General features: G+C 45.7%; 2 protein-coding genes across 4 annotated transcripts; one reads left to right on the top strand and one right to left on the bottom strand.

Moving 5' to 3' along the window:
- The first annotated feature begins 846 nt into the window (after positions 1 to 846).
- LOC116441484 (serine/arginine-rich splicing factor 7-like) lies at positions 847 to 6,493 on the top strand. 2 transcript variants are annotated; one of them, XM_032103430.1, is made up of 9 exons: positions 847 to 957; positions 1,300 to 1,480; positions 1,620 to 1,796; positions 2,751 to 2,825; positions 2,947 to 3,048; positions 3,548 to 3,601; positions 4,824 to 4,868; positions 5,522 to 5,557; positions 6,193 to 6,493. In XM_032103430.1, the coding sequence occupies exons 1-9, from the start codon at positions 936 to 938 to the stop codon at positions 6,215 to 6,217; spliced, it is 717 nt and encodes a 238-aa protein (XP_031959321.1). In that variant the 5' UTR covers positions 847 to 935; the 3' UTR covers positions 6,218 to 6,493. The 2 variants fall into 2 exon arrangements, with proteins under 2 accessions (XP_031959321.1, XP_031959323.1); XM_032103432.1 differs by lacking the exon at positions 4,824 to 4,868.
- On the bottom strand, positions 6,368 to 25,764 carry DHX57 (DExH-box helicase 57). Of its 2 annotated transcripts, none has more exons than XM_032103429.1 (24): positions 25,713 to 25,764; positions 23,724 to 23,923; positions 22,855 to 23,007; positions 22,412 to 22,576; positions 21,015 to 21,817; positions 19,456 to 19,652; positions 19,194 to 19,315; positions 18,751 to 18,946; positions 17,866 to 17,990; positions 16,638 to 16,771; positions 15,844 to 15,898; positions 15,351 to 15,547; positions 14,761 to 14,877; positions 14,356 to 14,452; positions 13,719 to 13,892; positions 12,968 to 13,168; positions 12,256 to 12,532; positions 11,604 to 11,699; positions 11,421 to 11,504; positions 11,164 to 11,301; positions 10,642 to 10,716; positions 10,087 to 10,221; positions 9,292 to 9,492; positions 6,368 to 9,199 (listed from the first exon to the last, which is right to left on the bottom strand). In XM_032103429.1, the coding sequence occupies exons 2-24, from the start codon at positions 23,915 to 23,917 to the stop codon at positions 9,056 to 9,058; spliced, it is 4,080 nt and encodes a 1,359-aa protein (XP_031959320.1). In that variant the 5' UTR covers positions 23,918 to 23,923; positions 25,713 to 25,764; the 3' UTR covers positions 6,368 to 9,055. The 2 variants fall into 2 exon arrangements, with proteins under 2 accessions (XP_031959320.1, XP_031959319.1); XM_032103428.1 differs by having other exon boundaries at positions 23,724 to 23,926; positions 25,713 to 25,758.
- Positions 25,765 to 26,470: the final 706 nt, after the last annotated feature.

Genomic DNA, 26,470 nt, shown 5'->3' with positions numbered 1-26,470 from the left:
TTGGGAAACCAGTGTTCTGTAAAAGGAAAATTTGTTGCAATTCAGCAAGTTTGTGTTTCTTAATGCTTTTTCTAGTTTATGCCAACAAAAGATGCAGGAATCATTATGTGACTATTCCCGAGATTATTAATGCAGTGAGGAACATTTAGAGCCCTCATTTATCTCAGTGTATTTGTTCTGCCTTATTACGAGATCCCCAGTGGTGTGCTCAAATGCAGCTGGAAAGTCTGCCTAACCCTTGTTCAGAAAAGGCTCTCCTCATTCCTGCTGGGACTTGCCTAAAATGACCTTGAATCTGTCAGGTTTGTGTTGTTTTTTTTCTTTAAAAATGTCTACTGCACATCCTTTCCTGTGTGTGTCTCCCTGGAAAGGCTGGGAGATGCCAACACACATCATCTCCAGCTGCGTGTCAGATACGAAAGGACAGACCAGTGTCTGATGGCTGGTTGGGACGGGCCCGAGCTGTGAGCCAGCATACGAGATTTGGAGCAGTTTGGAAATGCCTTGTTCCAAGGAAGGCGCCACTCCAGGCCGTGGAATAAGCACCATGGTGTCAGCTCCTTCCCCCTCAGCACGGGGAGAAGCTGTGGTGGGTCACGCATGAGGGGTGCAAAGCGCAACGAGTGGCTCCCTACTCATCTGCTCCCTCAGACGCGGACAGGAGCTCTCACCGGGGGCCGCTGGGGGAACCCTGTGCCCAGAAGGAGTCCGGGGCCGGCCCGTGGCTCCCGTAGCTCCCGTCCCCCCCCGGCCGCCACCGCGGGGCCGCCATGGCCGCCGCCCGCCCCTTCGCCGCGCGGGAACCGCCTCTCGCGAGAGCCGCGCGCGCCCAGGCGCGGGCCCGCCCCGCCCCGCCCCCGCGCGGCGCGCAGGCGCAGCCGCCCTTCCTCTATATAAGGGTCGCGCCTGCCTGGGCTCGCGCTGTCGTCGGGAGGATGTCGCGATACGGGCGATACGGTGGGCACGGCGGGGAGCCCGGGGCGCCGAGAGTCGCGTGGGGGCTTCCGCTGCGGGCAGCGGGGCGAGGGGAAGGTGGAGGGAACGCCGGCGTGGGTGCCGCTGTGGCGGTGCGAGAAGGCGGCCGTTCCCTCAGGGGGCCGCTGAGAGGGACGGGGGCGGCGGGGAGGGGGGCGCCGCGGGGCGGCCGCCGGGGCCGCGGCGTCTGTGGAGGGCGGGCGCGGCCCCGCGGGAGCGCCCTAAGATGGACGCGGTGTCAAAGATGGCGGCGGGGCGGGGGAGGGGTGGCCGCGTGCCCGGCGCCGCGCGCGGCACTGACATGGCGGCCGCGTGTCCCCGCAGAGACCAAGGTGTACGTGGGGAATCTGGGCACGGGCGCCGGCAAAGGCGAGCTGGAGAGAGCCTTCAGCTACTATGGACCGCTGAGAACCGTGTGGATCGCCAGGAACCCGCCGGGGTTCGCCTTCGTGGAGTTCGAAGACCCCCGGGATGCTGAAGATGCTGTGCTTGGCCTCGATGGGAAGTACGTGCATGCCTGGAGTTTCTTTGAGGGCCGCAGTCCCCGATCTCCCTACCCCACCCAGTCATGGATTTCTCATGTTCGTTGCTTGAGCGCATCAGAGAAAAATACTCCTTTGGCTAATACCTGCTGTGTCTCGCAGGATAATATGCGGCTCCAGAGTCAGAGTGGAAGTATCCACAGGGATGCCGCGCCGCTCCCGCTACGACCGGCCCCCTGCCCGGCGCCCTTTCGACCCCAACGACAGATGCTACGAGTGTGGTGAGAAAGGCCACTATGCCTATGACTGTCACCGCTATAGCCGGCGAAGGAGGAGCAGGTACGTGCGGGGCCGGGGCGGCCGCGTTGCTTCGCCAGCTCGCTTTTGTGTAGTTCTTGTTAGCAAAGAACAGAATGTTACACCAGTTTTAACTCTTAATGTCGTAAGTCAACAGGTGTATATCACAATTTTTTTTTTTTTTGCTAATACATATAAAATGTTAATATCTTAATAATCAACCTGGTCAAAACCTTTCAGGTTTCTTCGTTTGAGTCAGTCGCCTTGATTCAGAATGTCACGAGCCTTAAGATTTCATGCTGAGGCGCCTTGCAAATCCGACACTTAAGATCCTCCTAGACCTTGAGGTGATCAGCATAAGAGGCCAGATCCCCTCGAGCCATCTACACGTAGCTTCACCTTATTCTTTAAGGGCAGAAAATTTGAGACGGTGACCGCCGTAACAGTAAATTTGGCTTTCAATTGGGGCCCCCCTCCGGTTTAGAAAGAGGAACACCAGATTGACCACATTCCCACCTAGAAAAATCTTCTTGCGTCAATCAAGCCTCACCCTGGCTCATTGGGCTGTCAGTTTGATCGTCGTTAGATTGAAGAGAACACCTACCTAGATGCAGCGCTCGCCTATAGATACTTCTAGATCGTCTAGATCTGCTAGACCTTGGGCCAAAGAGGGTCGACCTGCAAACTTGCAAGGTTTATTTTAAATACGCATTACAGTGTTTTCTATTCTAATGTAATTCTGCAATGTAATTCAGCTTTTAACATTTTTCTAGGTAGTAAAAATGCTCAAGACAAGTAGGCCCAGACATTTTTCCAACTGACAGATGCTAGTGGTGTGTTTTTGTTGTTTTGATTTGGTTTTTGGTTTTTTTTTTTTTTTGTTTTATTAAATTCTCTTTTTAGTTGTCTTAAAGAAGTTTTGACTTCAGCAGGGCCTCACATGCACTGGTTGTTGCAGCTGTCTGCTGATACCTGTTTTCTCTAACCTAAACCCAGGTCCCGGTCTAGATCCCGCTCGAGGTCCCGAGGAAGAAGGTATTCCCGGTCACGCAGTCGCAGCCGTGGTAGGAGGTAGGGCTCTGCCTTCTGTGTTCCATTCTTATTCCTCCCTCTGGGGGCCCCTCCTTCGTTTTCTGTAGTTACTGTGAAAAGTACCTTGCTCTGATTGGGTTGGTTTTCCTTTGCCTTGTAGATCCAGGTCAGCTTCCTACCGCAGGTCCAGGTCGATCTCTCCTCGTCGATACAGGTCATTCTCACCCCGCAGGTCCCGCTCTGGTTCTCTAAGAAGGTCAAGGTATGTGGTTGCTGTTGAACCCACAGCATTGCCGAAGGGCACTTGGAGCTGAAATATCAAGTGTGGATGTATAGCACCTACAATGTGAACAGTAAGCTTGTTTTGCAGTCCATATGCTGGTAGGAACCTTTGTGGTGTTACATGCCTAAGAGCTACTCTGAATACTTTGTTAAAAATTTAAGCATATAATTTTGGAACTGCTCTTTCTAAGATTTTATTTTTTCTTTCTAACACTGTGCCAAAGTTACCATGGTAAAGGTTTCCAAATTCGGTTTCAAGTGTACAGGGTTTAATTGCTTAATCAAGTAAGGCAGTGGGATTCATTTTACGTGGATGGCAGTACTGACCAAAGGTGCTCCAGCCTTCTAATAATAAGAGTTACTTCTGCAAAACTAACTGCCCAACAAAATTCCCAGTCTTCTGAGACATTTACAGTAACTGATCTCTATCTCACCTGTATGAAGAATGTGACAGTAGAGCTTTCATTGCTTTTTCCCAGATCTAGGTCCAGATCACGCTCCAGGTCCCGTTCTGTTGTATGGCCTCGAAGCAGGTGAGACATTAGTTTTAATTCAGACCAGTAATAGTTTTGGTGTGGTGTTTGGTTGTGGTGCTGTGTTGTTTCTTTTTTTTTTTTTTTTTTTCCTTCCCTGGGGGAATTTTATCTGGAAGGAGTTGGAAGACTGTCCAGCAGAGCAGCATTTGCCCTTAATAATTTATGCCTTTTCACAGACAAAAGTAGTGATGTGCAATTAAAGGTCTGTGGAGAGAATTTTTAAAAACAAGTTAATTCTTAGGTGTGTAGTAAATTGAGGATGGTCTTGAGTGCTGCCTTACTGTTACTTAAGCCATGCTACTGAGTACCAGTTCTAGGTGGTTGTGAGCAACCCCATCCTCTGTAACTGTGATCCAATAAAGTTCCTAGTTACGGGGGGGGAATGGGACAGACAGCGGCTCAGGATAGTGACCAGGAAGGTTTCAAAGCAGTGGCACGTTAACATTTTGTTTAACGTGTGCCAGCAGTGTCCATGTAGTATTTCCACGAGTTACTAGGCCCAGTAAAGGTGAATCTTGATAACCCTTCAGAAACAGTTCTGAGCAGAAACAGAGTAAAAGTATGTCTCACTTGTTTGGCCAAGGCTATTGAACTGAGCATTCTTATGTTGAGTGATAGCCTGAATTCTGACGCTCCAAGAAGACAAATATTTTTTAAGTAACAGCAAATATTTGAGTTGGTAAAGTAACATTAATGAATGTGGGAGAAAAGTTTCGCTGTTTAAGTAGATTTTAATTCCTGAGATGAACTGGGAATAGTTAACTCATTAGTAGCCAGATACTGGTACAAAATCTGAATTATGCTTGAATAAAATTGCCACCAGCTCTTCAGCACACATGTGGCTGATTGCAGGCTCTTAATATGCTGTTAAAGTCTTTTCTGAGATGACACTTAAAACTATTCTTCCCTTTATAGAAGGGGTACTTGCAGGTAGGAAGAAAGTGTGGGAGTGTGGTCTGGTGTCTTGTGGAACTGGCAGCTGAAGCTTTGCTGGGGAGCTTCCTGTGCTTGCACTCGTGTCTTCTGATGAGTGGGGTCTCTGCAATAAGAGCTAAAGGATTCCCTTGAAATGTCCCAGGGAAGGCCTGCAGCACCAGAGCCTTCCCTCTCTGGTTGGTGCTGCTGCGTGGGGTGAATTTGCTGTTGCTGGTGTAGCTAACTCGATGCGTTTGCATGCCCACTGGCTGCTTTGCTGAGCTTTATTTTTCTCCTGTTGTAGGTCTGAATCTCATGGTAGATCTAAATCTGGCTTACCTGCTAAAAGGTGAGCGTTCAAATACAAGTACCACTCAGTTGGTTTTTGTTTTGGTTGGTGGGTTTTTTTCTGGGGTTCTTTGGTTTTTTTCCCTCATGATTCAAGGACCAGTTTGGACCAGTATTTCAGTTGCATGTGGAAGAAGGTTTTCTGTTGCAGGGTTGGTTTTTTTCTTTTCATAGCTGATTTCAAAAACACTTTTCATACATTATTTTATGGGTTTTTTTTAACAGCTGATGTTTTGTGGGACAGTAGGCAATTCTTCCAGGATTTTGCATACAGATGTTTTTCACTCATTATCACAAAAAAAAAAAAATTTGACAGGACATGGGGCATATTTTCTCCTACCTTTCTTCTCAAATGTCTGTAGTTCTCCCTCTCCCTAACTCTGCTCAATTCACTGCTCCTGCTTTGCAGGGTTACTGTGATTTACAGCAGCTTTTAAGCTGTGTGTTGCTCTTTTCCTGAGGGCTCCAGCTTCCAGCATTTTTCCTTCTCACCTGCAGCTTCTTGCTTAAAGTAACTGGGTACACTTGCTACCAGCAGTGTCAATGAATTTAACACCATCAGACTGTTCTGGTTTTAAATGGTCAGAAGTGGTTTCTGAGAGTAGCCAAGTGTAACAACCCCACTGATTGTTTTGTTTGTTTGTTTTTAAACAGCCGCTCAAAGTCCAGATCACCATCTCCAAAGAGAAGGTAGGAATGTCTTAAAACTGGAGTCTGTCCTATGGTTAAACAGCACTAGAGCTGGAGCAGTTCCAAGTTAACTTGGGCAAGGCTAAAAGCTCAGGTTTTTTACTTGCCTCAATCTGTGACCTATGAGAAGATGAATTGTTTACGGGCATTTCCTGCTGCTGGTAGTCAGAATGTCATGATAATAACTCCTAAGGAAATGTACTTTAATGAAATGTTCCTGAGGAATTCAGAATGTAGGAACAAATGAGTAATGTAAGGTGTGGAGCAAGCCATAAAAGTGTTGTAGGATTAAATTCCTGCTGGTGACTCCTGCAGGCTCAGGAGTTGCACAGCTGCCAAGCTGTGCTATGCTCCATGAAGTAAGAAGTTTTCCTATGTTACCGGAGAAGTATGTGCTGGAATTGAGATTTCTGAGCAGGCTTGGTATCTCAGCTCTCTTAAGTAGTCTTCAGCTTTCAAGCTTAAAGCAGTTTTTAAGTTAAAGTGTTAAAATACGACACTTCTTTCATTATTTGAGAACTGTAAATGAAGATGGGGGTGGAACTCCAGAGGAAGCCTGGGAGAGCATACAGTTTCTGTTGGTTTTGCTGTAGGAGTTGTTCTTAACGGTTTGTTGGTTTTTTTTTTCCTTTCAGTCACTCACCATCAGGAAGCCCTTGAAGGAATGAAAGTTCTAAAAGAATGGGTTAAAATTTAAGAAGTTTAGTAAAAAAATTATTTTGTTTACATTATAAGGGATTTTGTGATGCAAGGGCTTAGTCCTAGAAGGCTGTTTCTATTGACTAGCAATTGGCATGAATTTCTATCTTCTAAAAGTCGTATTAGCAGACTAATACAAAACTCTTCTGTTGTGTTCATGTTCTGTGATCTGAAAATGTTGGGCTTTTTTTTTTTATTATTGGTGCGTTGAAATAAACTGCATTTCTAACTAAGAAATACATTGTGATAAGCGTGCTGTTCATATTTGGGATGGGGAAGCAGGCTGTGTCCCCCTGGGGTGAAAAGCAGCAGGCAGGCTGGGATAGGCACGTGTTTCTTCTTCTATCCCTACAGAGCACCAGTTAGAGGGCAAAGTTACCAGTGCCAGGTGTCATTCCTGCTGTTGAAGCTGGAATGTTGTGGTGATCCTTACCTTGTGCACCCCCCTCAAAGCTTGGGGAGGCAGAAAACCTCTCTGCGGGTACTCATCTGCCCAGTGACTTACAGAAATGTCTACAAACCATTAACAGATTGGAAAAAACAATGTGTGAATGCTGGCCTGTCATGACCATTAAAGGACCAGGGAACTTCTCACCTGATAGTATTTTAAATACTTCTGGCATGTGAGCTATTGAAGTAAATATTTTTGGAAGTCTTGTTTTAGATGATGGTTGTCCAAGTACTTTGTGATACTCAGCTAGGGTCACAGTTGTGGTGCAAACGATAATATAGTTGCATGCTCTTTCTAGGAAATTCTAGGGGTTTTGTGGAGATGACAGGTCCTCAGCATAACCTGCAGGTCATGGTCAAGTGGCAAGATCTGTGGGGAAGTGAGAGCTCAAGTTCCTCCTGTCTGACCCTGGCTGCCTGGTTCCATCCTGGCAGTGAAGTGTGCCCAGGGAAGGGCCTTGCTGCTGTCCTGATTGGTGGTTGCTTTGGGAAACCAGAGTGCCACCATCTCCCATGGATAGGTTACTGAGAGATTTAATAAAATAGTGCAGGATATTTGCCAATTTGATTTATCTTTGCAGCTGATAATGGCTGTTACCAGAGTAGCAAGGAAAGCGGAGTGCCAGGTACTTTTGACTTCAAAGCCTTCAGCCTTCTGCAGTTGTGCTGGTTTTGGCTGGGACACAGTTCTTTTTCTTCATGATAGCCAAGAGAAGGCTGGGTGCTGGAAATTTGGTAATTGGGGCTGTTTTCATTATTGCTGAGCAATGCTCACAGAGTCAAGGCTTTTCTGCTGCTCACCCGATGCCCTGAGAGGAGCTGGGAGGGAACACAGCTGGGAGAGCTGATCCCAAGGGAGCAAAGGACATCATGGCAGCATCTACAGCTGGGGGAAGGGATGGGCAGTGAGAGGGCTTGTCTTCCCAAGTCAGTGTTAGGAAGGATAGCACCCTGCTTTCCTGGTGTGGCTTAAAGTGGGGAATGAATTCCTCACTTTGCTGTGCCTGTGTGTGTGGCTTTTGCTTTTGTTTTCTTAAACTGGCTCTATCTGAGCCTGTGAATTTTCTCACATCCCTCCCCCTCCCAGTGCCAGGTTGTGGAGGTGGAATGGAGGAGGGAGTGGCCCTGTGGTGCTTAGGAGCCAGCTGGGGCTAATCCATCCCAGCAGAGCTGCAGTGGCCTTTCTGTGCCTGGGGATGTTGGTCTTGGTACTCCTGTCATCTTCCTCACAGGAGGGGGTGCTGGTGTGAAACTACAACCATTCCTGTGTATTTTTTTAAAAAATCCAAGTGTTGCCCAAACAATGGCTCTCCCTCCACTCATCATTCCTCAGGCTGAAGGTTGTGCAGCAGACTGGTGCTGGAGGCAATGCTCAGGCGACAGCCCAGTCCTGTCACTTCAGGCACTGGGTATTTAAGCAGCTTGGCTGCAGCACTGCTCAGCACTGCAATTAAGCAAGGCCAAAGAGAGGAAATAATAGTTCATTATTACTACAGCATTTTACCACACACTAGAGCAGCTCAGTCCCCAGAGCAGGAGTTTGGCTAAAAGCTTCCAAAAGTGGGACTTGGTTCCAGCTGTGCAGGGTGGCAGCAGGACTACCCCATACCACAACAGGTTAACAATTAGCAGTGGCACCTGCCCAAGAATTCATTCTAATGCACTACAGCAGTCCCATCTTAGCTGTTTTACTTCTTCCCAGTGCAGGAAGGGCTGGAACAGCGTCTCTTTGCAGGAAAATGTCCACATTGTCCTGCAGTTCTACCCTGTCACCAGAGCAACCTGCACTGATCCAACTGCACACTCTGATCCAGTACAGTCTCCTCAGCACAGGACCACGTCTGAATTTCAGAACCTCTTGACACAAATCAAAAGGTGAACTGTAAACAGAGGATCCCTGGTCAGCCAAAACTGCCTGCCTCAATAAAGCCTTGGTCAAAATGTAGAAGTGAGTTTAAACCAATTTGGGAGCAGCTCACTATGTCACATGCTGCCTCCAGACATGACTGTTACAAGAAACAGCTGGCTAGTAGGTGTCTTTGTGACTAGAAAACATGACTGCCAGGGTACAGTCCCATGAAAAAACACTCTTACTTGGAGGTTTCTGTGCCTTCTGGAAGATTTGCCATTTTCCCATTTCCCAAAATCTACTGTAAGCCACCTTAATTTCAACAAGCGAGCAAACTAAAGAAAAAAAACCCCAGAACTGTCAACTGTACAGCTGCCAGCTTGTTCTTTCAGAGGTCAATGCCACCTTTTGGACCAATAAATACATCGAGACACTGCTGTTACTTGGTCTGTTCTCAGGCAGTGGTGATGGGTGATTCTCTGCAGAAAGCTGTTCTGATGTCACTGCGTGGTCACAAGCTTGACAATCATCCCGATGATCCGAGAGCCACGGGGGCACATGCACAAATCCATGCTGGGATTCTTGATTTTATCCTGCAGCAGCTGGTCCAGCTCACAGCGCAGCTCTTTCACCAGCTCGGCCACCTAACACACGTGGTCAAACACAAAGGGAAGGGTAAGGCTCAGCTCCAGCACAGCTCTGCAGCTCTCCCAGGCCAGCCCCTCCTTTTCCTCACCTGGTGAGAGGCAGCCACAAACCGTATCCAGCCGTCATCCAGGGAGATGACAAAGTCCCCCTTGAGCAGCTGCATGTGCACCTGGCCGCCCCCGAGCAGCACCAGCGGGTACACGGACACCATGCTGCAGTCCCGGATGAACACGCGGCTCGTCTTGATCTTCTCGTGGTACACCAGGTACGGGCTCTCAAAGTGCCTGGTCTGGGACAGGGACACAACAGCCTCGTCAGAGAGACACAGCTCTTCCTGTCTCGGCCCCACAGGCCTCCTCTGCCTCTTCTACAGCTGCAAAGAGCAGCAAATGTGCCTAAAGTGCACCTGCATCACTAACAGACCCTCTCTGACCCATAAGAGCTGCCAACAACTTTGCCAGTTATCCCTTGCTCCTTCCTGCTTCACATGTGAGAAATCAGCTAATTCTCCAGTGCTGACTCAAGCAAGGAAACAAACCAGGGTATGTCCCTGAAGTATCTGTCAACAAATCATGAATACTGAGGAGAAACCAGGGGAGCATTGCAACTGAAACTTTACTTTGCAGGTGTAGCTTAAGAAAACACAAATATGGAGGTTATTGAAGCCACTAGTTCCACCCCAGAGGCTGGAGTTTGTGCCCAAGAGGACACTCCTAACTCAGGAATGCACCATTATTTACAATCCTATCACAGGACTGTTCAATCATTAAGACTTTTTATTTTAAACATCAATAGGGATCCTCACTGTAATTTTAAATACTCAAGCAAAGGTGATTTCTTTTATAAAAAAAGAGCATGCTTTGCAGAAAAAAAGAATCCTGACCTGATAATTCACAGACGAAGGATGAATATGAACATAACCATCATTTTTAGTAACAAACTTCAGCTCTTCTGCTTTTGGTTGCATTTTGACTGCTCCTGTACTGGTCTTCTGGTATTTACCCTCTGGCTTTTTCACCTGTATGGTAAGAAAAAAGGTTATAAAAATCTGCTGCACCAGAAAACCTTTTAACTTTATGTTTTAAATTTTTCACGAACAGAAATTCTGTAGTAACATGTCAAGTCACTGGAGACAGGTATTACACTCCAGGTGCTGTCTAAGCCTGACTTCCTTTGTAACCTCAGCCTTCTAAAAAGGTGTAATTTTAAATGGCTTCCTAATATTTGCTGCTGGCTTGTGTGTGGCACTGCCATCAGCCTGCAGGAACAGCAGCAGTCTCAAGCAATACAAACTGGAGCTCTGCTCCTCTTTGACAGTGTAAGCAGCAATCTTTGGCAACCTAAGCCAGGCTCAAGACTGCCACACTGAGCCCAAATGAAAGCAGCCTGTGTGGATATGCTAGACAGAAGAAGGAAAAATGAAAAAGCATTCTTTTACCTGGACAACATTGGGATACAGTGCAGCACACAACATAGCTGAGATCAGCTTGATGTTCTCTGCATTCGAATTTGCCTGTGAAATCAATCGGGCAGCATTAGGGATCCTACAGTTCAGTGTGTAAAGGTAAAGCCCTGCTCCAGGAATGACTGAATTCCTGAAACTGGTTCACTTTTATAGTTGCACTCCTGTACTTTATAGAGGAGGACAAGTCACTGCTCCTGAGGCCTCAGGCTGGACCTGGGCTGTGTTTCCCCCAGCTGTGAATGGAACAAACTGGCCACCATTGTCCTGGTGCAGTTAGTGCCCAGCTGAATTGTTCTTTGACATCTGGCTACAAAGTGGCTTGCACCCGAGAGAAAGCAAGCACAAGTCAGCCAATGCACAGGAAAATCCTACAACTACCAAACCCTCATCACCCTGATCATCACACAACCCCAGGAGATCTCTGGCCCCAGTCTTTCTGAAGACATGAAAAACTGCAGCAGCATTTGGAAGCACTGATGAAATGCAGTGAATTACCTCCTCTCCTGTGGCATCCAACACACCATCGCCTCCTTGGGACCACTTCTTCTCAATATCCCTGGCTCTCAATCCCTCCTTCACAAAGCCAATGTCAGAAAGCAGCTCTGCAAACTGCCTCTTCAGACTGGCAATCTCCTACAAACAGACAGAGGGTGGTGATGGCTGCCACACCCAGTGGGACCAGTCTGCCCCAGTGGCTTATTTCCCTCACTGGGACTGCCAGACCCTGTGCCAGGCCACAAACACTGACTTACCTGAAGAACTCTTCCTGACAGAAAGTTCTCCCTGCAGTAGTTGTAGCTTGCTTGAGAGCCCTCTTTGATACTTAAACGCCATCCCTGATTGAGAGGATGGGAGGAAGCCTTTAATAAAACATTTCCACTTGAATTTCAAACACATCCCAAAACCCTGAGAGAGGCTACTGAGTTTTAACTCACCTTATAGGCCTGGAGAAGAGCCAGGTAGTCACTGTTTCCTACTGCAAACTCCAGCTTCTTTTTGTTTGCTTCTTCCCTTTTATCCCATGGTGACACCTAGACAGGCAGTAACAGGTTAGTGTGTTCTTCCCCTCACCACTTGGACAAGCCATTCTAGAGCCACATGGCACATTCTCTTTGGTATTTTCACAGCAGCTCACAGCTCAGAATGGGAGTTTTCCCTATGGACAACAGAAAATATGAGGTATTCAAAGAAGCACTTGATTTAAAAAGCCAAAGTGACAGTGGAGACACAAACTGAGATCCAAAGTGACCTCTGCATTCACAGCTCAGACGTGTCAGCTCCATCATTATCTCTGTTTCACAATTTATTTTACCACTAATTTTCACACCGAATTCAGACAAAATGTCTGCACTTCTTAGCTAAAAATTGAAAATAATATTCAGTTTCTACTGTACATAAACACCATTCTTGCTGCTGCCACATGGTTTTGAACTTCTGCTTGTAACTGGACTGTTTTAACAAGCTCTGCATTAACACATAAAAAATATAGGCTAAAAAGAATTAAAATACTCAAGTGTAGCATGCTGCAAGTCTCAACAGCATTTTGCTGCTGCACAAAAACACAGCCCTTGGGTTAAGAATACTTACAAAAGGTGACTTAAAGGCCAGGCTGGCTGCTATGGTCAATGCAGGATCCAGGCAGCGGAAAATGGTGCCAAACAGCATGAGTTTGCCAATCCTGACATCCACAGGCAGTGAAGCCAAGTGGTATCCCAGAGGGGTGAGCTTTTCATCCGGAGTTAGCGCTCCCAGGTCCTGCAGTCGCACCTTCGATGCCTGCAAAGACTCAGTCCTAGGGGGCTCGATCAGTCGTGATAAGACAGAGTGAAGACTCTGCTCAGAAAACATCTCCAGAATCTTAATTCTTAAGAGAGGGGGAGGGAACGTGAAAAAGAAAAAACAAAGAAAAAAAGCAGCTTAGTTCCATATACAGGATTAAAAAAGCAAGGTTTTGTAGAAACAAAGAAAAAACCCAACAGAAAACATGCTTTGAAGAGCACACTCCCTAGAAGGGGGCTTGTATGGCAAAGCTGAAGTCAGGGAGCAATGTGGAACAGTGAGTCTGTAAGAACAGACTTGTATTTAGCCATGCTATGGTTTGAAATAAAGTTTTTACTGCAAAAATATAATTTGTGCTGCTTTGTTTCCTTTCAGTACAAAGTGTGCAGCAGGGATAGGAAGGCCTCTTGCTTTAACGTTTGCATGATGGTGGTGTTTGATGCAGGTTGTGGCAGGAGCTCCCTGCAGCAAAGGAACAACATCCTGCACGAAGGCTTCTTCAAGAAACACAACAGCTCACCTTAGACATAGCTGCTCCAAGGGCACTCTCTGTATTTCTGGCAGCTGTTGTTTTACAAGCTGATGGTTGTAGTGGTGGCTGCTGAAGAGATGGAAGCAGACGCCCGAGGCCACACGTCCTGCCCGCCCTTTCCTTTGCAGAGCATTGGCCTTGGACACAAAGGTGTCCTCCAGACTTTCCATTCCTTTGCCTGGGTCATACCTACAGGAGAGCAAGAGACAGGCTTGTATTCACAGAGCCACAGAATGGTTTGGGTTGGAAGGGACCGTGAAGATCATCCAATTCCAACTTCCCCCTGCAACATGCAGGGACAGTTTCCACTAGAGCAAGTTGCTCAGAGCCCTGTCCAACCTGGCCTTGAACCCTTCCAGGGATGGGGCAGCCACAGCTTCTCTGGGCAACCTGTTCCAGTGCCTCACCGCAATAAAGAATTTCTTAATATCCGATCTAAACCTGCCCTCTTTCAATCTGAAGCCATTTTACCCCTTGTCCTATCACCTGCCCTTGTAAAAAGTGAGTATTCATGAGTGCACAGAGAACAGGCTGGAGGCTGAGCAGGCAGATGCTGCTGATTTCTGAATGGATACAATTCCCACCCCTGCACTTGGATCTGAGTTTAGACTGGCTTTCTCCACCTTGTAGCAGCTTTCTACAGACCAAGTTTCCTTCCAGTTTTTCCCAGCTCTTTGGAAATCTCAAGGCATAAAACAGTTTCCCAGGCTACAAAACCCAGAGGAAAGAATGCCAGTACCTTTTCTCTTTCATTTTTCCAGAGTCAATCACATAGACCACGTCATCGATGGTGACAGATGTCTCTGCAATGTTGGTAGAGATGATGATTTTGGTAACTCCTGCAGGGGGCCTGAGGAACACAGACTGCTGCTCTTCACTGGACAGTGAGGAATGAAGTGGATACACCACACACCTGCAAGGACAATAGGACAACATGTCAGGGCATCTCCAGCCTATTCCCTCTTGGGAACAATCTGCCTGCACACACTTGCGCCTCACTAGACACTGTCCAGAGTGTTATTTCTCCTTGTAACAATCCAAGGCCAAATGCAACCACAGCTGAATGTAACTCAGCAAACATTCTGATACAAATCAAGGGCTGAGATTTCAGCAGCCTGGATCATGCAGAGCACAAAATGGAAAGAAAGCACTCCTCACTATAGTCTCGGAGAACTTCAACAACTGACCTTCCTGAGCTGAGGAGGAAAAACAAAAGGAGCAAGACAGTAAGACAGTAGAAAAGGAATTACCCTGACTGGAGTCAGCTCACACATTCAATAAACCTTATTTATCCCTGGACAAAGGCAGGCTTTGTGCAGGAAACGACTCTTTATTTATGGGTAAAGACTGACACTTTTGGAGCTTTTCTGGCTTACCTCTTGCTGTGCCTGTTATTAAAAAGACCATTAGACTGAAGCTGTTCATAAAGCATCTTGATTTCTGCTAGGCCAGGCAAAAATATCAACACAGCACCTACATATGTAGATTAAAAAAAAAAAATTAAAACATCACTCAACAGAAAGGACAGCACAATATTTTATTAATGTGCAATTATTGTACCAAAAAAAGCACACAGGCTGTAACAGTCCTTCACAGAAGACTTTCCAGAGTAGACAATTTCTCACCTTCCCTTTCCAATGCATATCACAAGCTTTGTAAGTCAACCAGAAATTTGTTTTTTCAAACACAGTCAGAAACTGCATGCAAATCATTAGTTTTGGGCTGTCAAAGAAGCTTCCAAGAATCTTCTTTCATTTATCTCCCAAGGACAATGAAATTACCTGGGGGGTATGAATGTCTGCCAGCAACTATCCATTCCAGCAAGGCTTCAATTAATTCCAGATTAACTTTGTCCAAGTCCATGACAGACATTGTTTTCAACACTGCCTTGCTAACCCCTGGGAAAAGAGAAATAAAACACACAGTAAATCCATGTCTTGTAAAAAACATCTGTGGATGTATGGAACCAGTGTGGCTGCACAACCAGTCACAGCTTAGTTTAAAGAGCACCTGGCTTAGACCTGAAGAGGGCAGATCCATGCTGTGCCTCAAGCAAAGCTGCTCCAGCAAGAACAGATACAGAGAGGAAAGTGGAACTAACAAGGCCTCTGAAAAGCGATGGAAAGAGACAGTAGCTGAAAATTGTCCATTTTCAGATGCTAAGAACTGGTTTCAGCCAAAGTGTTTGCTGTAGTTTAACAGAACAATGGGTTCTCTTTATTTTTTTTTTTTAAACTGGCAGGAAGTTTCTCATCTAGAACTTCACAAGTGCAAAACTCTGAATTACAGACAAGCATTCAGCTTACAGTAGTATGTGCTAATATCCCATGTTCTCTGTGTGCCAATTTACAGAATTTAAGAAGGAGCTCACCTTTATATCGTGTAAGGAGCTGCTTCAGAGTTAATTTCTGGTCTGGGTCTGAATCTCTGACCACAGTGTCAGTGGTTTCCAGAAGGCCAGCACGTCTCAGGTCCTCCTCTACTTCTTCAAATGCAGTTCTCTTGTGTCTCCCATTCTGTTCTTGCTTCACCTTCCGCCTGTAGGGACTGCTGTCCTCTAAAACATACCTGGACAGCAGAAGAACATTTGGTGGTGTGGAAAGAAGCCCAACAGTCTCCTTCTAATAATTAACCACAGAGATAAGCTATCAAAAATATTTTTTTGTAAGTCTGAGAGGAACTTTGTATAAACCATTGATAATATGAAGGTCAATGTGCTTTAGAGCTCCAAGAGTGCAGGTGATGGGGGAGATCTGAGAGGATTTACTTTTTAAATACATGCACAGAACTATTGCAGTCTCAAGGTCAAAACTGCAACCTCAACCTCACCACCCAAATACATCTGAGAATATATCATTTCACACCTTGTCATTGCAATCACATCTTCCAGAAAAAACTGGTCCACAGGAAACGTTCGACCTGCAAGGAAACACGAGAATAAATCTATCTACACATGCCACAACAGCATGGAGAAAAGAGGAAAAAGACCAACGATTACTGTAATTTCATACAGGTTATTATGACACACACTGGCTTCACAGCTCTCATCTACACTGCACTCTTCAACACAATTTCTGCTAGGACAAACAGTGGGTGTCTTCCAAGCATGGAGTGTTCAAGGTTAGGATGGGGCTTTGAGCAGGGGGTGAAATTAGATGACCTCTAAGGTCCCTTCCATCCCAAACCAATCTAGGATTCTATGGTAAATGCACAATGCACTCACACAGGCAGAGAAGGGCTGATACACTCACGGGAACACATCCATGTTCCTCTCCTGCTCCATGGCGTAACTCAGCAATTTAAAAGGCACATTTGGCTAAACATGTACACATCCAGCTGGATCCTCTCACTGATCCTTTTCTCACAAGGATACAGGAGAGTCTTCAGCTGTGATGAAACTAACCCAGGGAACCATGTCATGTATACCATATAATGATTGCCTTCTGAGGAGGAAAATTCTGCCGGTATACAGACAGCAAAAAAAATCAGCATTTCCAAGTCCTTTCTCTCCTAAATCTCATTAGTCTCTTCCTCTGAGTCCTCAGAATCGTATTTCTTGTACACATCCTCATCTTGAATTGAGAAACACTTTGCAAGAAGAAATATTGAAAACACTTCTCAGAAACAATGAATGGTAATAAAAATGAATGGTTTTCACCTGGTATGTTAATGACTGGACAGGAGTGAAAGTACTGAGAGAAAAGCTCTGCATTCAGGGTGGCACTCATCAGTATAATGCGCAGGTCTGGCCTCTGAGCCATTATATCCTTCAAAACCAGCAGCAGGAAGTCACTGAAGAAAACAAGCAAAAGAACATTTGAATGTCTTCAGTGTTAACTTTCAGAGTCTCTGTTTTTCTCCCCATTCTGTCCACCCTCCTGGTGTCCTCCAGTAACACAGCAACACCATCACAGAAGCATGAGCTTCTCAGAATGGCCTAAGGGAAGGCAATCTGCAAATCTGATTATTTTCTGGTTGTCCCTTACTGGAGTGTCAGGATTACTTAGCAAAACCATTTAAACAACAAAAAGTTTTACAAATTACTTATATTAATGACAACGCAAGAATGTTAGATAAGAAATTAAAGTAACAGATGATTCCTTTTTGCTCCTCCTCTTCACTGGAAGAGTTACTCAAACTTACCCCCTCTTCCCTGCTCACTGTACTTTTCCCTATACATTTACAACTTTTGTGGCATGACTAAAAGACGGGCCTGAAGTGATTTTAAATGAGAAGGAAGAGGAATCCTTGAGAGACACAAGCCTTTTTAAAAGGCTAAAACACCACCTGAGCTGCAGAATATTGGGTAACAGATAAAGCCTCCTGGAAACCCACTGCACTGCAGTGTTTGACTCACCACTTAATTTACAGGGATACTGACAGACATTATCTTTTGTCTGTCATCAGGAGGTAAGTAGGGTAAAACTGCAGGAGGCTAGAGCAGGATAGGATGAGACTGCCTGGAAGTCTACAGACTGGAAGGAAATGTGAGCACTTGTCCCTTGCTCTGCTGAAGCCTGCACCAGGAGAAAAAATTCCCCAGAAGGCATGTGAAGAATTATAGTATTTGATAAAAGCTGAAACAAGGGAAGTGTAAGAACCAAACAGCTCTGGTTAAAAAGTTACTTAACGCTCCAGCCCCATCCAAAACCTCTTTGCAACACCACTGCAATGTGAGGGCACACTGGAGGCACAGCAATTTATGAGAGGTGCTTTCTCACAAGCTGCTGCAGCACAATTTCCTACTGCCCAAAGACAAGAACCTAAACCCAGACTCCTTCCACCATCCCATCTTACTGCCACAGGATCAGTTACTTGCACCTCAGCCACCTTCATCTTTCTGACTACGTTTCTTCATTTTGCTTACAGGGTAGGAGATTATTTACCTTTCTTCTGTTCTTTCGTGAACTTCATCAACAATAACATGAGTGACTCCCTGCAAAGTCAGATCTCCTTCCAGCCTTCTCAGCAGCACACCAGTGGTGCAGTACAAGAGCCTGGTAGCTGAGGACTTGAAGGGGAAGACAAAGCATTCAGTTTACTCTGGGCAAATTAACATAGTGCAAAGAGAATATGTGCTGCTGTAAAGCATTTGGTTTCAGCTCAGTGCCAGGTTTGACAGAGAGGGACCAAGCAAGCCCTGCTGGAGATGGGCTGTTGGACTTTTTAATTTCTTGTCTGAAACTGAGAACACCTGCTTCTTACCAAGGGGCATTGCTAAATATCAAAAAATCTGTATTGCTTTTCCTGTGGATATTGTTTTCTGACAAACAACTCAGATCTCTCTTCCCAGAAAGATTTGGTGAGTCTCTTTTTTAGCATACTTCTTGGAAAAAGCAATCAGCTGCAACACAGACAGAAGTTCACTTCCAACACAGCAGTTTGGATTCAAGCCCCCATTTCTGTCTGACTGTAGCTGTACCCTTCAGTCTCCACTTGGGAGACACATGGGAATGGCAACAGGCAGAAAAGCAGCCAGTAGCCTTCCAAAGGACAGCAGGATTACTCACACTCTCAAACCCCTTCACCTTGGTCAACAGAAAGCAAACCCACAAGACACAACACTGCACTCCCATTCTGCAAAGTCAACTGTGCAACTTGAGATGAAATAAAATATAGAATGTGGTTCGTAATATTTTATAAAATACAGATTATACACACTTGCTTATCACACTGCATGGCAGGTAGAGGGCAGGGATTCCGTACACTAGAGAAGCACTAAGCAGATTTTAACAGGAGTAAATGAAAACCAGCAAGCAATGCATATGTACCTTTACACTTTCCAGACGGATCTGATATCCAACAGTGAGTCCAATCCTTTCTGTTCTCTCCTTGGCTACACGTTCAGCCACAGAAATGGCAGAGATCCTGCGAGGCTGAGTGCAGATGATGTTTGCAACTCTGCTTGGAGACCCTTGCAATGAAGCATCCAAGATAAACTGAGGAATCTGAGTGGTTTTCCCACATCTGCGCAACAAAATCAGGAATTAATTAAAAACCCCACAAATCCAACATCTTCCAGCCACATAAATTGACTGCATTCCACTGGAAATTTGTTTCATTAGTGTGATCCTTCACATGAAGTTCACCTAGGACTGCTGTTACTGGTCACAGATGAGCCACCACCCCAACCTTTCCAGAACATGGATCATATTTCACATTTGTCTGTGTATACTTTGATACATAAAGTCTGTACGTGCAATCACACTCTTACCCTGTCATGCCACTCACAACAAGAACTTGGTGACTCTCAAGCAAACCCAGAATGTTTTCTCTCTCTTGCCATGCAGGGAGCTTCTGTCTTTCGTACAGCATGGACTGGAAGTGCCTGGAAGACTGATGCACAGAAACAGACAGCACAGCAGTAAGAACACCACTGGGATGGAATAGAACCATCTGAAACAACAGCTTGTCTCTTAAATACTTATTTCTCTGAAGTAAGCAAGAAAAAAGATACTACACTGTGCACATTGTACCTTTCTCTGCCTAAACTGTGCGCAGATTTTAACATTTTCGTTATACAGAGACTTCGCCTGCACATCATACTTTTTGGAAAGCTTCTTCTTCAAGTTCACATAACTCTCATTCTCCACAACAACCTGTTCAGGCTCTTCATCCTCCTCCTCCACTTCTGCCACCACCTCTTCTTCCTGAGGCTCGGACACTGTTGAGGCTTGAGACAGAGAGTGTAAAGTTTTGTTATTAGTAAGGAACGGGCAATGCAGGAAAGAGAGACGTGGTCCAGCAGCAATCCCAACAAAGAACCTTGTCAGACTGGGCCTGAGGGTCTGCAGGACTGTTTCTGAGATGCACTTAGCTCAATGCTACCAGCAAACCTGCCCTCACCTCACCAAACCAACCACAGCTTCTCCAGCCCCATCCCACTTGTCCCTACCCCTGCACTGTGGTCTGGGTGGCCACACAGTGAGCCAGGATGGTTAAGTGGTTTGCCTTCCTGAATGTTTTCCATGTGCCTCAGCTCAACTCTCCAATATACCACACGACCACTTCTATGCAGCACAAAACTTTGATGGTAGCACCAGCTTAAAAGTTAGTGTAGTTTTAATTGTTAAGTCACTGCCAAGTACTTTTAAACCAAAGCTGAAACTGGAGGTACTTTGGTGCCTCTGCCTGTCAACTGAAGCAGGATTTGCTCAGACTGTCAGCCAGCCCTTGAAAGTTTTAAGGCTACTTTCATCTAAATATGGTATTTTATAGCATAAGGAATATTTTATAACTCAAGAAAATTATTTGGAATCTCAGTTTCTGGAACAAAGCTGTCTTTCTGCAGAGCTCTTAAAAGAATGGAATACTTTGTCTTACTGTAGCAAAAACACAATTTGTCACATATTTACATGCTCTACAGCTCAATGCAGTTGTTCTTGAAAACTGTCCTGAAAAAAGCTTGCCTTAGATAAAAGTAGTTTTGGAACTGAGAGATCGAAAGTCACCTTGCCACAAGTGATGCAGCCTCAGCTCTCCCCCTGTGAAATCAACTTGTCTGCACCAGCATAAATAAAAAGGGATGATACCTTGAACAACATTCTATAACCACTTGTCACATTTGCTTAGCCTTAAATCCACCTTTTTAAGTTAATTTTGAGGAGCTGTTGGTAAATTAGAGTAATCTAAAAAAAGAGGTTTCTGAATTGATGAGTAGCAGATGCAGCAGAGCCTGCAAATAACCTTCCCTGTTCCCTTCCAAGCACACTTCTCTGGTCCATTTTGGTGAGCTCACATCTCTCAATGCTTTCATTGATTGTGTGGCAATGGGCATCACTCACTCTGCCAAACCAAACTCTGTGCTCCTTGAACTCAGTTCTGGCCAGCACAAAACCTCTCTGCTGCAGCTTGATTAGAGAAGGAACTTCCTGAGGCACAGACAGATCATGGATCGGGCTCACCATATGACTTTAATCTCCAGAAACAGATTTGGAATAGATGGCTGAACTGGGGGCTCTGCCTTGTCTCTCTCTCTTTTTCTTTTAAATCTGACTGTTCTTAGCCCAGAAACCATAAAGGAGATTTGGTGTACCTTCAGGTTGTTGATTTGAAGCAGGTGCACTCTCTGTCTGTGGCTTTACCGGAGGTGCTGCCGGCAGGCACACAGGAGGAACACTGAACTTGTGCTGAGTATTGCTCAGTAACTCACTGACCTCGTGTTCATCTTCCAAGCAAGTCACCAAGGTGTACACCACTGGCTCATGAGACTCTGCAGCTGCCAAGGCCTTTCCAAAGAGGAATTCAGCAATGTGCAGACGACAAGCAAGAGGCAGGCTCTCATCAGTGGAGTAAAATGCCACAAGAGGTGCCTGAAGAGGATACTTGTTTTCGTCAGGAAATCTTACTTCAAGTTCGTATGTGGGACCATCACTGTGTCTGAGATGAGCATCATCTACAGAGTTCTTGGATGCATTTAGTGGATGGTCTGGAGGGAATTCATGTCTAAATCTGCATTTTGAACCAAACCTGCAGCCTCCTTGGAGATAAAATTTACATATTTCCTTTGAAGTCTGTTTTGCTGTGTCCCTTGTACCTTTTCGTTTAGATTTGCTGAGCCTGTGTGCTAGGTAGTCCAATTCCAAACTAAAAGTCCAAACACGATTTTTAATCCTTTCTACAAATTTTTCTCCATAGATTGACCGGAGGACAAAAGCTTCTTCTTGCCTCTGTTCTAAACATTCCTCCTGACTGGCTTCAGCAGCTGCTGCAGAAACCTGCATCTTCTCTCCATACCTTTCAGAGAAGCACTGCAACAGCAAATACTCCAATGATGCCCCAATATTACCATTGCAGGATCTGAGCACTGCCCTGCAACGCTCACAGTCAAAACCATACCTGCACCAAAACAGAGAAAACAGGGCAACAACTGAGTGAGAGGTTCATATGAAGCAAAATAATCACAGATCTGCTTGATTAGGCTCACAGTAAGGGAGCGTGTATGGCACTGCCTCACATCTCAGAATGTACCATGTAATAGTTACAGGGTTAGATTTCCCCACTCAACTACAGAAATTAAACTCTTCAGAAAAAGCTGCACATATAAAATGCTCCCAAACAAAGCAAAAGTATTGAATAAATATTCACATCTGAGTAAAATGGATGAAGAACACTTACGAGGTTTTGAAATATTACCTACTTGGGAGAAACATACATATAGCAGCAATGCTCCCTGAGCTTTCCTAATATCTGTTTCACTGTATAAAAGAAAGAATGGAAAACCTCACTGGAAAAGACTGGAGAGATTTATTTTCATAAAATCATTATTTTAAATTCACCTAGTTGAGGATTAAATTTGTAGGAGATACCAGCTCGTCAATTCTGAACACAGAACCTCCCCAGGGTCAAGAGGAAGTCCAGGCCCTGAGGGCTTACAGAGTATCAAGACCAGTGATCTACCTCTTCAGGATACAAACTATTCACTAAAATCACCTGGAGAGTTTGTGCACAGCAAATGAAGACACTTCACTGTCTACAATTCCATGCTCAGCTGGCTCAGCAGACAACCTTGGCACTACATCAGAAGATTCCTGTTCCGTTGACCAGCACTGTTCATCATCGAGGTAATCAGGCTCATCATCATCTTCTCCAGCTACACTGATAAATAGAGTTATCAAGTTAAAATGAAACAAAATTAAACTGTTGAGTAGGCATAAAACTCTGCCTTTGGCATTTTAAATCCTTCATTTAAAAGGAAGACTTGGCTGTCCCTTCCCCAGAGTTAATATTGTAGAAGAACAAAGCAGAGTCAAAACCATAGGATTTGAGATACAATTTAAAGTTAAGGGAAAAAATACTGTTCTCATTTATAACAGTATGCCTGCTAAAGCATGCTCATCTAGAAGAGCTGGAGTAGTGCCTCCATTTAAACTAACTCTGATTCAGGAGCCAGCTCCTGCCCTTGCAGCTCTTGAAGAAGTTCTTTCACTCTTCTCTGATTCTCTGATGTCATGTGTATGGTCTGCAGAGGCATTCTTGCTTCAGCTCTCTGTTTCATTTGCCCTCCTCTTCTGGCAGGGGCACTTGAGCTAAAAATTAAAACAGGATATAGCCATGAGTTATTTGCCTGGCTCAAATGATCTTGATTGAATTGGGATGTTAAGGCCCAAATTTGTAATTCAAAACAGGAAAATCAAAATAAGAGAAATCCATCAACTACAGATTATTCAGCTGGATTTACTCTTATGTGACCAGGATTTGTGTGTCTTTATCTGCACACACTATGCATATATGTATTGCATCCTATGTCAAATCCAGAATTATTTACTAAACACTTTGCTAGGTAAAGCTGTCCTCAGACCACAATACAACCACATATTCCTAAGCTAGATGGGGCAGAACACACACAGGATACTAAATTAATTCTAAACTGCTCATTTTCCATGCCCCAGCTTCTGTTTTGTAATACACAAAAATTAATATCCTGCGTTTGTGTGTTCTGACCAAAAGTGTCCTGAAATTGCTTTATGACCAAAGAAGATAATCAGAGGTTCTAATCTTTAAAAAATAAAACACTTTCCTACATATAAAATGTATAAAACGTTAATCAAAAAAGATATGTAAAAACTGCTTCATACTGAAACACCTTCATCACCCTTTCACTCTTCTCTGTATTCAAACACGTCCAAAAACCAGCCCCAAATGTCTACAATCCAACAAATGCCAACATCCAAAAGAGTATCCCAAATGCCCCAGAGTACCCCAAACATCTCTATGCCAATCCCCCCCAAATTAACAGAAATACCTGGATTCTAGCCTTGGTTCCTCAAAGAGACAAAAATCATCTCCATCGTCCCAAATTTTGGTCGAACGTTTCCTATTTCCACCAAGTTGAGGCTTATTTGAATGCCCACTGCTGCCTCCTCGTCTTCCACTGCCTCCTCTCCCTCTTCCTCCTCCTCTGTTGGGTTTTCCTCTTTTCCTCCCTAACCAACTCATGTTCTCCTGCTGAAGAAGGAGAAAAAATAGCCCTCAGTTGTGAAGGTGATTAAGCACATTGTGTATGTCTGAGCACACATTATTTGTTTTTCTGTGTGACAAGAGAAGTCACCCTCTCAAACCAGTGTTGATTATCTGCATGTTGGTGCGTCTGTATGCACCTGCAACAAAGAATATTTTTCTAGAACATTGTTTAGTAAGTTCTGTGGCTTGAGAAAATATAAGTAATATTCCTGAGCCAAAAGTTGCAAGTTTGACAAAACTCTGGCTTTTCATGACCCTACCAGCAGTGCTGCTTAACCTGGGGGCCCCAGTTCTGCCACTCTGATGGAATTTTCTTGAACATGAAAGCCCACAGGACAAACCTTCAAGGGAAATTTCACAGAAGAGGGCAGCCTCTGCCCTGTTGCTTTTTAACTCAGCAGCTTGCAGGGCTGAGAGTAAAAGGTGGAAAGGGAGCTGAAGCTACAATGCTTTTTCACATTATCTTACAGTGATGCTTTTTCCTGGTATTAAAAATTAAGAGCCAGACACAGTTAAGAGAAAAAGGGTTTTTACTTCAGTATTTAGTAAGGATCCTTATGGTGCACCACTTCATCAAGGTGGAATGCACCAAAATGCACCCACATGATATATCGCGTATGCCATTTTATAGACCTTGCAAATTAGCATATCTAACAAAGATTCCTCAATGAGAGGCTTGAATGAATAGCGTGATATCACCCCATCCTGAGGAATTCCCCCCTGGATGGGCCTAATCTTAGTTTACAGGATGTGTTCTAGAAAGGACCTTGGTTTCTCAGGATAGCGTAGAGCTTTCTGGCCCCCAACTGCGAGGCCTCCAGGATGTTTGGTCTCCTGGCTTAACAGAATATTAGAACTATGCTAAGTTATTGGACTTAAGGAATTACAAGTATGCATGCTAAGAGGGCTGAGGATACATAAAAGCTATATAAAAAGCATATATATAAGGTATATAAAAGAAAAAGCAAAAAATCATCATGGCATCAACATTAAGCTCCCTTCTGCAGGGAGCTGCCCAGGCTGCTGAGCGCTCTGTGGAGCCTGCTGAGGGGAGTGACTGGACTTGTGTTGGGAAACAGAAGGCCACCTCTCCTTCTCACAGCAGGATCTTTCCCAGTGCTGACAGGAGCCCATTAGGACTGAGCAGTTGTCAGGGAACAGAATGGCCCAACATTAACACATTCTCCTACTGCACCTACTGCTAATGGGAAGCTATTGCAGGGACAGGTCAGCAGCTGTGGGCAGTCCACAGCTTATCCCCTGGATCTCTGCACTGGCACCTCCACAGCCAGGACAAGAACTGATGTGGCCGTGCACAAGTAACAGCCCAAACAAGGGCTTGGAAAGAAGTTCCCCTTTTTGTGGCCGCTCTCCGCACTGGAGCTCCACCGGGGCTGGACAGGAGCTCACAGCCAAGCTGACCCCGCTCGGGGCAGACGGAGGGAGGGAGGAAGGCGAGCATGGCAGGCGCCCCCGAAGCCGCTGTCACACAGGGTTACGTCTCCTTCCTCTCATTTCAGAGCACAGAGCCCCGGGCACGGAGCAGCTCCGCCGGCTTCTCCGGCACTTGCCCACGGCACCCTCCCCGCACACCTTCCACGGGTGTCTGGGACCCTTAATCCTCTCCCTGCCCTGCGTTCCCGGGACTCCATCCCCTGCCCGCCCACCTCCCCTCAGCGCCCCTCGCAGAGCCCCCGCGCACCCCCCTCCTCTCCGCGGAACCGTGACGCCCTCCGGGGGCTCCACCACCCCTTTCCCCCAGCGTTCCCACCTCTCTGCCCGGTACCTCCCGGACTCCCCAACCCGGATCCGCGGCGTTTCCCTTCCGGGCCACGGCACCTCCGCCCGCCCCGCCCCACCCCGGTCCGCCCCGCCCCGCTCCCCTCACGCAGCGCCCGGCGCTGAGGATTACGTGTGGCTGTAAGCTGCTGTGCGTTTGAATATCTGTATGTGTGTGGCTGTAAGAGTGACACCGGGTGTCTGTTTCTCAACAGGCATGCTGGTTTTTAAAGTATCTCTCGTATTCCCAAGTGAAGACAATGACGATGGTTGAAAATCTTGTCGGTGCTTGCTACACCAACCCACAAGTTACTGAGGGAGCTGGGAGGGCTCGGCCTGGAGAAAAGGAGGCGGAGGGGGATTTTACAGCTACAACTCCCCGACAGGAGTAGCCAGGTGGGGGTCAGCCTCTTCTCCCGGGTTACAAGTGACAGGACGAGAGCAAACGTCCTCAAGTTGTGCCAGGGAAAGTTTAGATTGGGTATTAGGAAACGTGTTCATGGAAAGAGTGGCCAGGCATTGGGACAGGCAGTCCAGGGAATCACCATCCTTGGAAGTGTTAAGAAAACCCTGATGCGTAGCACTTGGGGACATGGGTTGTTTGTGGGCTTGACAGTGTTGGGTTAATGACTGAACTCAGTGATCTTGGAGGTCTTCCCCAACCTTCACTACTGGGTGTCAGTCAAAACTGAATGTGTGTGATTGAAAGGGAGGAAGGCTATGCCAGTTTCAGAGTGAAGGTAACATAAG

Source organism: Corvus moneduloides, chromosome 3, assembly GCF_009650955.1.
Source record: "Corvus moneduloides isolate bCorMon1 chromosome 3, bCorMon1.pri, whole genome shotgun sequence".
Lineage (NCBI taxonomy): Eukaryota > Metazoa > Chordata > Aves > Passeriformes > Corvidae > Corvus > Corvus moneduloides.
Note: the sequence above shows the minus strand (reverse complement) of the source record. Positions and strands in the feature narration are given on the sequence as shown.

What these genes read in the sequence shown, in the direction of transcription:
- DHX57 (XM_032103429.1), bottom strand. Translation starts at nt 23,917, where the DNA reads ATGAGTTGGTTAGGGAGGAAAAGAGGAAAACCCAACAGAGGAGGAGGA. An exon ending in GCTCCTTACACGATATAAAG is followed by an intron (nt 14,878 to 15,350) that starts GTGAGCTCCTTC and finishes CTCTTTTCCCAG; the next exon opens with GGGTTAGCAAGGCAGTGTTG. An exon ending in TGGCCTTTAAGTCACCTTTT is followed by an intron (nt 11,700 to 12,255) that starts GTAAGTATTCTT and finishes CTGCCTGTCTAG; the next exon opens with GTGTCACCATGGGATAAAAG.
- LOC116441484 (XM_032103430.1), top strand. Translation starts at nt 936, where the DNA reads ATGTCGCGATACGGGCGATACG. An exon ending in GTGCTTGGCCTCGATGGGAA is followed by an intron (nt 1,481 to 1,619) that starts GTACGTGCATGC and finishes TGTGTCTCGCAG; the next exon opens with GATAATATGCGGCTCCAGAG. An exon ending in TCTGGCTTACCTGCTAAAAG is followed by an intron (nt 4,869 to 5,521) that starts GTGAGCGTTCAA and finishes GTTTTTAAACAG; the next exon opens with CCGCTCAAAGTCCAGATCAC.